General features: G+C 49.4%; 1 protein-coding gene across 8 annotated transcripts in view; it reads right to left on the reverse strand.

Moving 5' to 3' along the window:
- Positions 1–11,826, reverse strand: part of TDRD7 (tudor domain containing 7) — a 50,748-nt gene extending 38,922 nt beyond the window's left edge. For 4 of the 8 annotated variants that reach the window (XM_049795195.1, XM_049795190.1, XM_049795191.1 and 1 more), the window contains exons 1-2: positions 8,444–11,572; positions 7,656–7,868 (exon numbers count right to left, since the gene is read on the reverse strand). In XM_049795195.1, coding sequence (XP_049651152.1) covers positions 7,656–7,868; positions 8,444–8,455 — 225 coding nt within the window. In that variant the 5' untranslated portion in view covers positions 8,456–11,572. The other 4 variants (XM_049795197.1, XM_049795194.1, XM_049795196.1 and 1 more) reach the window with 4 other exon arrangements.
- Positions 11,827–12,099: the final 273 nt, after the last annotated feature.

Consider the following 12,099-nt stretch of genomic DNA (forward strand, 5'->3'; position numbering starts at 1 on the left):
CATCAGCCTCACCACTGCAGTGGTTAAATGCCAGGAATCACAGAAAAATTGAGGCTGGAAAACATTTCTATAGACTACCTCATACAGCATCTCTGCTCAGAGCAGCATCAAGTAGACCTAGCTACTAATGAAGGGGTGGAATATCTCCAAAGATGGAGACTTTTCAACCACTCCGGACAGCTTGGTTCCAGTGTTTAGCCACCCTCGCTGTAAAAAAGTGGGGGGTTTAATGTTTAAATGGAATTACCGGTATTTCACTTTGCTCCTGTTGCCTCTTGTCTGTTCACTGGATACCACTGAGAACTGGAGATGGAGTCTGGCTCCATGTTTTTTTATGCCCTCCAACAGGTATTAATACACATGGGTAAGATCCCCCTGAGCTTTCTCTTCTCTAGTACGAACACTCTCAGCTCTTTGAGCCCTTCATCAAAGATATTCCAGTCCCTTCATCCTCTTCACAGCCATTCACTGAACCAGCTTCAGTGCCCATGTCTCTCTTGTTCTGGGGAGCATGGGACTGAACACAGGTTCCCAGATGTGGTCTCACTAGGGCTGAGTAGAGGGGAATAATCACCTCCATCAGCATGCCAGCAACACTCTACCTAATGCAACCCAGGATGTTGTTGGTCTCCTTTGCTGCAATGGCACATTGCTGATGTGAACTTCATGTCCACCAGAACCCCCAGGAATTTATCTGCCAAGCTACTTTCTAGATGGTCAGCCCTGAGACTGTACAGGTGCATGGTGTTATTCCTCTCCAGGTGCAGGACTTGGCATTTCCCTGCACTGAACTTCATAGGGTTCCTGTTGTTCCATTTCTCCAGCTTGTTGAGGTCCCTCTGAATGGTAGCACACCCACCTGCTCTATCAGTCCCTCCTATCATCTGTAGACTTGCTGAGGATGATCTCTGTCCCATCATCTAGGTTATTCATGAAAACGATAGACAACATTTCCCCAGCATCGACCCCTGGGTCACACCACTAGTTACTAATCTCCCACTAGGTTTTGTACCACTGTTATGGGACAGACTGTCAAAAACCTTACTAAAATTCAGATAAACCGCATCTAATGCTCTCCCCTCATTCACACAACCAGTCATCTCATTTTGGAAGAGTATCAGTTTGGCCACGTATAATTTTCACTTCATAAATCCATACTGACTACTCCTACTTGCCTTCTTGTCTTTCACATGTCTGGAACAGCTTTCCAAGATTAGTTGCTCAATCATCTTCCGAGAGATTGAGGTCAGGCTCATCAGCCTGCGGTTCCTCAGATCCTCCTTCCCACCCTTCCTGACGGTAAGGGTGGTACTTGCTTTCTTCCAGTCCTCAGGAATCTCCCCAAAACCACCATGACCTTTCCAAGATGATAGAGAGTGGTCTTGCAACATCAGCCAGCTCCCTCAGCGCCCATGGATGCATTGTGACAGACCTGTGGACTTGTGCATGTCCAGTTCGTTTAAATGCTCCCTAGCCTAATCCTCCCCCACTGAGAGTAAGTTTTCCTTGCCCTGCACTTTCCCACTGGTCTTAGGAGCTGATGGCTGGTCTTACCAGTAAAGACCAAAACAAAGGCGGCAATCAGTGCCTCTGCCTTCTCCATGTCCTTTAAGACTGGGTCTCCATTCCCATTCACAGGGCAGACTCCCATTCTCCCTAGTCATCCTTTTGCTGATGATGTACCTATAGAAACCTTTCTTGTTGCCCTTCATGTCCCTTGCCAGAATCAGCTCCATATGGGCTTTAGCTTTCCTAAGCCCATCCCTGCATGTTTGGACAGTGTCTCTATATTCCTACCACCTCACCCAATTCTGCTTCTGCCTCTTGTGCGTGTGCTTTTAATGGGGGAGTTAAGTCAGGAGCTCCTTGTTCATCCATGGGTGCCTCCTGCAAGCTTGCTTTTAAAATAGTCACTTAAATAAGAGAAAAGCTTTGTCATACAGTAGACAGTACCAGACTGAGTCTTAGCTCATCTTTGCAAAAGGTGAACCTGAAATCCTTAACTCTTCACCCTTTCAGAGATGTCTGTGCAACACCCTGTGCTGCATGACTTGGGCATGGATTTGATAAGGCTTTAGTGAAATGAAACACAGCAAATGGTTGTAGTTCTTAACTTGCTGTACCTTCTTTCTTCTAGTTTTTCTGTTGTTCCTGCACTTTCCTCTGTTGTCTGTACAGTTAACCAGCTATTTTAAGGACTTTCTTTGGAAGGATGCTTTGAGAACTGGCAGTGCTTTGGGAGCTGTTCTGAAGGTGATGGCACTCTGTCTTGGTTCTCAAGTTGCTGAACTGATCAATAGTAAATACAGTCTTTCCTAAGCCCATGCATGCTTGTTTGGGCAGCATATCCATGTTTCTCCCAGGTTGCTTCTCTCTGCTCCCACCTGATGCACGCTTCCGTTTTATGGTTGAGCTCTGTCAGGAACTTCTTGTTCATCCATGCACGCCTCCTGTCACCTTTGGGGTTTTTTCCCTGATTGTTGGGATGGACCATTCTTGAAATTGGAGAAGATTCCTGAAGTGGCCAAAGTCTGCTCTCCTGAAGTCCTGGCTTGTCAATACCACTATTTGCTTTATTCGCCTCCTTTCAGGCTCCCAAACACCACCAGCTTGTGGTCACTGCAGCCAGGGCTGTCCCCAGCCTTTACGCCACCAACCAGTTCTTCCTTGTTTGTAAGAATTGGGTCCAGCAGATCATCTCGGTGCATCACCTCATCACTTTCGTCAGGAAGTTGTCATCAGCACACCCCAGAAACCTCCTGGATTGCTCATGCTTGGCTGTCTTGTCCCTCCAGCAGGTATGGCAGTGGCTTAAGTCCTCTGTGAGGAGCAGGGCCTGCAAAGGTGAGGCTTCTTGCAGTTGTCAGAAGAAGGCACCACCTGCTTCATCTACCACTTCTTCCCAGTGAGGGCATTTGTAACAGACAGCCACTATAACGTCGCCCATACACTGGTCTGCCAACTACCCATAAGCTCTTGCTGTCTCATCCTCTATGCCAAGGCAGAGCTCCAAGTGTCCCCACTGCTCTCACACTTGGAGTGGCTCACAGAAACTGACCCTCATTGCCATTACAGCCCATCACTTCTCAATAGCCTGTGTCCATCCACAGCAGCACGCCAGCTGTGTGAGCTGTCACAACAGCTCTCCATGACTCCAATGAGATCACAGTCCTGAACTGCATGCAGACCTCCAGTTTCTCCTGGTTGTGCCCCATGTTGTGGGCAGTCATGTACAGGCATTTCAGAGACGTGCTCAGCTGTGCCCATTTCCAGAGAAGGGTACCTCGTACCCTTTCCTCATACTCCTGGCTAACAAGCATTTCCATGTTTATGTGGATGCATGCAGGATGGACCACCTTGAGCCCTGCTCTGTTCTCAAGGTCTCAACATAAAAAGACTTTTTGTTCATACATGGTTTATAATAGTTTCATAAATGCACATTTTCGTATCTCTAGTATATTTCAGGTTTTTCCTGTCACTAATGTTGTAAGTTATTTTCAGCATTTTCTTCCCTTGTTTTCATATCATAGTGACTTTAAGTTTAGCATAAATGATGGTTTGAGTTAGAATTAATTCAGATGTAAAAAGAGATAGGGTGGATGAATTCACTTGCAGCAGAGCAAAGCAGTATTCAAATTCCTTTTTTTGGAGGGACCTAGTTATTCAAGCAGAAGTCAAAGTTTCCTTAGAGGAAGGTGCAATCATATGCTGCCTGTAACTGAACATGAAGCGAAGCAAAGCAGCGTTTCCTTGAAATGACACAACCACCTGCTGCAGGTGCATAGTGTTTCAATTTGAGTCCCTTGCAGTGTTTTCTGTATACTGAATGTAATCCTCATCCTGTGTGGAAACTAGAGAACATACCTATCGTGTGCAGGAATAGTTGTCAGTGTTCACCTTGCCTATTCAAAAAGGCTAAATTAGTGCTCAGTACTAAGAGGAACAGGAGACAATTTATATCATTGCCTTTCCAACACAACCAGTCTGTTCAGCATCAGTTACCCAGGCAATATTCATCTCATACAAATTCTTTGATTTAAGGAGCATATAACAGGTAGCACCCTGAGATCAATTTATATTATTTACTGCCCACTTCATAGGACTCCTTGGTGAATGTATTTTTTGTCGAATGTCTTGGACAGCTGCCTTAGCAGTACAGAAAGTCATTTTAGGACTACCTAGCCTGCAGCCAGGATCATCAGCTGCTAGCAGATCTCTGTGTGTGTGAGTGTGTCTTGCTTTCCTGCCCCACTGTCCCCAAAGGGATTAAAGGAAGACACAAGGGTCTTGGCAGCCTTTCTGGAGGTCAGAGTTCTCCCTGAGCCAGGAAGAGAGACTGGTTGACTGCATGCTCTTGCAGCAGGCTTGTGTGGACTCTGACCTATGGTCTCAGCTTATACTGGAGGTCAAATATTCTGGAGAGGCGTGAATGAAGAGAAAAGCATTATACTGAAGTACTGCCCAGGTCCTGTATCAGGAAAACATGCAGGAGCAATCCCAGGTAGTTACCAGCCCACAACAGTGCATAACAACACTTGCCACCCCCTGCTCAATGTCTGCCCAGGGGACACTCTGGACAGCGGCAACAGAAAGGTCATAAAACAGCAATGTGAGCTCAGTCTTTACGTCTCTCCTGACTCCCAGGTGTCTGCAGGGTGCTTCCTCTCAGTTGCTTCAGTCATGCATAGTGGACACTCCTAAACCAATGCAAGTCCTGCTCAGCTAAGACCCCTGTTCCATAGCTTTCTCATTTTCCACCTCCTAAAGCTGCATTTCACTCTCTCCTTACAGCTGCCAGAGAAGGCACCACCTCTAGTGCTATCCAAGAGCCCACAAGGATCTCAGCATACATTGTGTTAGAGGATAAGCAAGGCTCTCAAGGGAATGGGAGGATACCAGATTATACCCTGCAAAGCCCTAGTTAGAAATACATGGCTATCTGCCAGAGCCACCATGAGGAAGCATTAAATTGGAGCATGAGATGAGTCCTGCCCCCAAAGAGGATGAAGCGGCAGAGACAACGTGTGATGAACTGATCATAACCCCCATTCCACATCCACCTGCACCACTGAGGGGGTAGGCAGAGAATCCAGTAGTGAAGCGGTGCCCAGAAAGAAGGGAGGGGGGTAGAAGGAAGGTATTTTGAGATTTGGTTTTATTTCTCACTACCCTGCTCTGGTTGACTGACAATAAACTAAGTCAATTTTCCCCAAGTTAAGTCTGCTCTGCCCATGACTAATTGGTTGAGTGATCTCTCCCTGTCCTTATCTCGACCCACAAGCCCTTTGTTCTATTTTCTCCCCCCTGTTCACCTGAGGCAGGGGGAGTGATAGAACAGTTTTGGTGGGCACCTGACATCCAGCCAGGGTCAACCCACCACAGTTTTTTTGGTACCAAAACCTGGGAATGTGAGGAATTCAAGATAAGGATAGTAACTGAGAGAAGTAACAGGCAAAACATGGACTGAACACAGCTAGAGCGTGAAGAGCTGCATGCCTGTGGGGAATTTTTGTTGATGTAATTGTGGTAAAGGGACAAGGGGTGGATTGTGCATAAATTGTCCACTTTTTGTCAGTATTGCGATGATACTATTTTGATTTTGGTGTGGAGAATTCTTTTTTGTTGATGTGAGTGAAGTTTGTGAAAACTGAAGATTTTGTGTGATTAATATAGATTTTAATGATAATTCTTAAATATGTGATGCACAGAGGCAAGGGGTGGAATGTATTGGCTTTGTGTGGCAAGGTTTTGTTAGTGGCAGGGTTACAGGGGTGACTTCTGTGAGAAGCTGCTGGAAGCTTCCCCAGTATCCAACACAGCCAGTACCAGCCGGCTCCAAGATGGACCCGCTGCCAGCCAAGGCTGAGCCCATCAGCGATAGTGGTAGCACCTCTGTGATAACATATTTAAGAAGGAAAAAAAAAGTTGCTGGGACAGACAGAAATGGCAGCTGGACAGAGCAGTGAGAACATGCAAGACAAACCACCCTACAGACACCAAGGTCAGTGAAGAAGATGGGGGACAAGGTGCTCCAGGCACCGGAGCAGAGATTCCCCTGCAGCCCATGGAGCTTTTGCCCAGAATGGTTTTGGTGGGCACCTGGTGTTCAGCCAGAGTCAACCCACCACAGAGCAAGACAAATGTTCCCAGAGGTACCTGCATTCATGTTACTGATGGAGCTGCAGCTGATGCAGGCTAGGAGCAAGCAAAAAAGAATCCCAGACTTGGATACCTGCAACAAAAGGGCAAATTCTCACAGTTGTAAAAATGCAGCAAGGGAACCTCTTGCTTAAAAACAGCCACATTTCCAGGTATCAGCACAAAACTCAGGATGCCTCGTCACGCTCTACACAGCTAACCAGGAAGACCTAGTTCCGAGTTCCCAGATGCCAACCTGAGCTCTGTTCCACCTTCTCCTTGACCTCTGTGCTGACTCCTTGCCACTTGCTCACTTACTAAGCCGAGGTATTGCAACTCTTTTATCACGGCACCTCATTTGCATGGGCTCTTCCTCACCTTGGCAAGTCTTCACAGTCCTGCAGCACTGCAACTCATGACAAACAAGAGTGCTAAGCCTAAAGCAAGCATTGTCAGGCTTATAAGCAACAGCACCCACAACAGTTTCATTGTAGGAAAAAAAATGATGCTAAATCCCACCCTGAAGAGATGACCAAGACACACACATGAGTTAGCCTTCTTCAAGGTCCCAGGACAGCCCACCAGTATCTGCCCCCCGCCCCGAGTTAGAAATGCTGAGACAGGGACCAGAGGTCTAGTCACACAAACTGTCTTTCCAGCCCGAAGTCCCATTTCCAGGAAAATGCCCTGCAACCTTCCACCTTTTGCAAACAGAACTTCCCAGGCTGCATGCAGAGGCAGGAAAATAAGGGGCACTTGGTCTATGCCACAGTTTCCACTTCTCCCAGCATTAGTACACCACATGCACGCTACAGTACTTTTCTCAGAAATCTGTGGCACAGGCAGAGGTGTTGCGGTTTAACCCCAGCCAGCAACTAAGCACCACACAGCTGCTCCCTCACTCCCCCCCAACCCAGTGGCATGGGGGAGAGAATCAGAAAAAAAAAGTACAACTCATGGGTTGAGACAGGAACAGTTTAACAGAACAGAAAAGAAGAATCTAATAATGATAATAGTAACCAATAATAAAATGACAATAATAATAATAAAGGAATTGGAATATACAAAACAAGTGATGCACAATGCAGTTGCTCAACACTTGCCAACTGATGTCCAGTCAGTTCCCGAGCAGCGATCCACCCCCAGGCCAACTCCCCCCAGTTTATATACTGGGCATGATGTCACATGGTATGGAATACCCCTTTGGCCAGTTTGGGTCAGGTGTCCTGGCTGCATCCCCCCCCTGGTTTCTTGTGCTCCTCCAGCCTTCTTGCTGGCTGGACATGAGAAGCTGAAAACTCCTTAACTTAGTCTAAACATTACTTAGCAACAACTGAAAACATCAGTGTTACCAACATTCTTCTCATATCAAATCCAATATATAACATTATATCAGTTCCAGCTACTAGGAAGAAAATTAGCTCTATCCTAGCTGAAACCAGGACAAGAGGTAAAGTTATGAACCATGCACAATTTACAAACACAAAAGCCATTTCTGAACTGTGACTGTTTCTTACCTCTCCTATTTTGTTCCCTTCCATTCTGACCACTCCTGGGATGCTCTCCAAGTAGCCTTCCAGTGTGCCATGTCCTAGGTGCCTGAAGGGAATCCACTCACCGGTCAGGGATTTGTATTCACCCTGAAGTTCTGACAAAGGTATGCCATTTTTAAAGGGATGAAGAACAGCTCGCAGTGTTTTTGCAATAAGTTCAGGCTCCTGCATCTTCACCTATACCCACCTCACCGCAAAAGGAAAAAAAAAAAAACAAAAAAACAAAAAGGCATTTTTACATACACAGGCTAAAAGTACCAGCTTTTACTATTCAACCTCCCTCCCCAAACAAGCAAGGATTCAGCAGCTCAGTGGCTTATCTTTGGAGACTTCGATACTTCTGGGGACACTTGTAGGGGCCTGGTACTGCAAACCAAGCACAGGGCAGTGTGAAACACACAGGGCACGACACTGTCAAAAAAAGCAGCTGAAGGAACACAGCAGCCCCTGTGCATGGGCTGGCCCTGCCAGCCAGTCACCACTGACCATGTGGCCAGAAGAGGGACTGGGCTGCCAGGCAATTGGCCTACATCACTGCCTGCAGGACCAGGACTTCCACCAGAAGTGGGACAGGGACCTGCTGCCCCTCACCTTGACACCCAGTGCTCCCTCCCGTCGTGTGCCATGGTGATGCCGGGTAGCTCACAGCAGCTCCTCCCTCGCACAAACCCGCATCCCCACACCAATGCCCAGAGGGCACCTGTCAGCTCCACCACGGAAACCGCATGCACCCGGGCCATGCCACATCTTACCCACAGGTGCATGACGCCTCAACTCCACAGATGCCTCTTCAGAGAGAAAACCCAACAGAAGTGAAACCCGCTTCCTGCAAGCCGGGGGCTGCATGGAGCAGGAGAGCCACAGAGCCAGCGCCAACACAGCCCAGTCCAGAGAAACATGTGCCCGCCACTGCGGTGCTGGTGAAGATATGAGCAGTCTGCAGCTTCATCACTGACAGCACCTTCCCCGATGCCACAGGCTGCTACAGTGCTAGCAGGATGCTTCAGAAGGACTTACCTGCCAGCAAGGGCTCCTGCCCAGGAAGGCTGGGCAGGGCAGGAGGCGGTTTCAAAGCAGGCGCCAGAGCTACCTAAAGCCCTCCCAGCCCCCTCAGCTCAGGGCTGTGCACACTCAGGGCTTCTCCAGGGCCACCGGCTACACTCACGAAAGCCTGGGGAGCTCCAGGCACAAGTGCTGCCGGGCAGGCTCTGTGCTCGGGGACAGGCGTTCTTCTCGCAGATGCTCACTCACCGCAGGGGCGGTCTCGCCAGAGAAACCTCCCCGCCACGGCTGTGGACCGAAGCTGGATGGAGCTCTCACACAGCCCAGGACCAACCCTGCTCTCAAAACGTGCGCTGCACGCAGGGTCGCGTCCTAACGCTGAGCACGCTCCTGTGCACAAAACACCTCATCTCCACCCCCCTAGCAACTCACATGCAACACGAGCAGAGTCAGTACTGGTTCAGGAGAAGGTGACCTCGCTCTCCTCAAGCCTCTCTAGCTCAAGGCACAACAGGGGACTGAGTCCCTCACCTCCAAGCACACGAACGTGAGCAACTGCTGCTCACGTCCCCACACAGTGCTCTCTCCAAACAGCAGCAGCACCAGGCAGCTGCCTGCAACCGCAGTACCACTACGCAGGACGCCACATGAAGTTAGCCTCTGCTGCTCTCTGCAGAAGCAGCCCCTTTCCCTGCACCGTTTCCCTTTTTTAGGGGAAATCACCCGGGGCAACACACCAAGTCCAAAAGCAAGAGAAATCCCTACCCTCAGCACATTTCAGACGCTGTGCCACGCGTTTCAGTCTGCGCACGCACACTAACACTGTCTCTACCTTCCTGCACCCAAGTTCACGACAGCCCAACTTGAGTGCCAGGCAAGGAGGCAACGCATCAAGTCCTATTCTTCACCGTTCCTTGAACAGTTTTACTTTATGCACACACAGCACTGTACTAACCTGACTGCGACTCTCTGTGTGTACACCTTTATTTACACACAGGTACACCCACGTACCCACACCTATACAGACAGCACTGCGTACACATGTGTTCACACATGCACCGTTGACCAGGCTGCTACACAAAATGCTTTGGCAGGAACAATCACAGAAACTTCAGCATAACTAGTCCTACAACAAACTTCCATCTGTGTCTTGGGGCGGGGTGGGGGGCAGGCTATCACTGAAATCAGCTCAGCCACTGTCTCTCCGACAGGCTGGAAACCCTCATGGTGTTCAATGAAGGCCATGCCTGTACGCAATCCAGCTCCTTACCCCTGCCATTCCTGCCCTTTCCGGTCCCCTATGTTCTGCTGACTGATCCTTGAACAACCTCTACCACAGCTACCTTCACAACTACCTTCACAGCACCTGCTGCTCAACTACTTCTGGGTGTTACTGCACCCAGAAGGAGGAGCACATGTTGAACACGTGCACTTGCACACCTCCAGGCACCAATGGGCAGAACCTATGCTGGGCATTTGGATCCTTCCTCATCTTTTTAGAAACCTAGCAGCAGGTCAACAGAGCTTCACAGGATGAAAGGACGTGGTGGTCACCTGCCAGAAGTAAAAGATCCAGGAAGTTCATATCTCCTTTGGACTCACTCAGTGTCATAGGGACACCATGTGCTGGACAAATGCATAAATGGTTTCAAGTTTCAATTATATCAAAAACCCCAACATTGATAAGTACCCAAACAAATATCGTTTTGCCTGCAATTGTGTTCCAAGTCACATACATACAAGAGACATGGAAAAGTCAATGAGAAGCATGTTGGGGGCTTTTTTCTCTACTCTTTCTTTTAAATAATATACTCAAATTCTTAGTTTGTTAATATGGCTCCTGAAAGTCCTCTTACCTGAACTACCTGAATGTAACTTACTGCTCAGGAAAAATTAACTCAATATCCATTACAGCTGGGCAAGAAATGACAATGAAGAAAACTTAAAATAACCTGGGAAGTTGCAAAAGTTGATTCAAAAGAGGAAACTTCAATAAAAAGAGAATGGGGGCATGAACTTGGGGGGACAACATCAAGCCACCATCAGATAGCTCTGTAGCACACCAATACTAAAGAACTGAGTTAGATCAGAAATAGCAAACAGGATACTACAAAATATACCTTCCTAAATTATATTATGAGAAACAGTGATGAGGACAACTCAGTTAAACGAGATGAAAGATTCTAGGGTGCAAAGGTTAAACTGAATGTAGTCTTCAACTTACACCTGAACGATGTTCCCATTCTTACAGCTAACAATAATGCAGAAGACTTGCAATGCAGTAACGGTGACAATAAGTAACACACTGATACACTAGCAGAAAGCTACATAGCTCAGAGTGGCTTCTGAAGCTTTAAAACTCTTTTTGTGGTCAGGTGCTGTAAAGTTAGGTCATTCAACAGGTATGACATTCTCCCAGTAGCTTGCTGCCTCCAGACGAGGGGACACGTCATTGGAAACGCAGCCCGAGAAGCCTCTAACAGTAAGTCAGGGCACATTGTTCAAATCAGTCTTCTCCGGCATCTGAACAGAAACTTTTTTCAGTATGCTTAAAAAAGATGACCTGGCTCCAAAACAGTCTCGATGCTGCAGATTATTACTCTGGCTAACAAAAAAAGGAAGGGAGGACAGTCTTCTGCTGTGAAAGATAAACTCCCGAACAGCCATACTTTTAAAAGACTACACACACAACCCCGTGGAACGCAAGTCTCCTCCGAAGGCACAAAGTGGTCGCTAACCCGCCCAAGTCAGGACACTTTCTCTGTCACAAGGGAGCCACTGAGGAGAAGCAGCCTCCCACCGACAGGCAGAGCCTGGCCCTCCGCACTGCCTCTCCGCCTAGCCCGGGAGGGCTTACGCCCAGCGGGGCTCCGCTGTTTCCTTACCACCACCCCAACCCAGGGGCTTTCAGACACCAGCCGAAGCCTCTTCCCCTGCCGCCGCCGTCGTTGTTGCTGCTGCCGCTGCTGCTGCTGCCGCCGCCGCCGCCGCCGCCGCGGGCCGGGCCGGGCCGGGGCCGGGCCGAGCGCCGCCGCCACCTCCCTGTGAGGGGTCGGCGCGCCAACAGTGCCCGCTTCCCTCGCGCCGAGTGGGCGGCCGCGCGGCCCCACCCAGCACCGCCCGCTCGCGCCTAACCGCCGCCAACTGTACCGCCCCCCGCCCCGGGACGCCCTGCGCGCATGCGCCAGGCAGCCTCGCCAGCGCCTTTGCCGCGCCAGCGACTTTGCCCGCCCGCCCGGCCCGCAGCGCATGCGCGCCACCCGCCTCCGCCTCCCGCTTTCCCAGAAGGGGCGGGGTGGCCCGCCCGCGCGGGGCGTCTGGCTGAGGCGGCGAGAGCCATTTTGAGGCTGTCCCGGGGCTCCCTGTGCTCGCCAGGTGGGGGCTCCCCCGCCCCGGCGGGGCCGCC

The sequence above is a fragment of the Accipiter gentilis genome, chromosome Z (assembly GCF_929443795.1).
Source record: "Accipiter gentilis chromosome Z, bAccGen1.1, whole genome shotgun sequence".
Lineage (NCBI taxonomy): Eukaryota > Metazoa > Chordata > Aves > Accipitriformes > Accipitridae > Astur > Astur gentilis.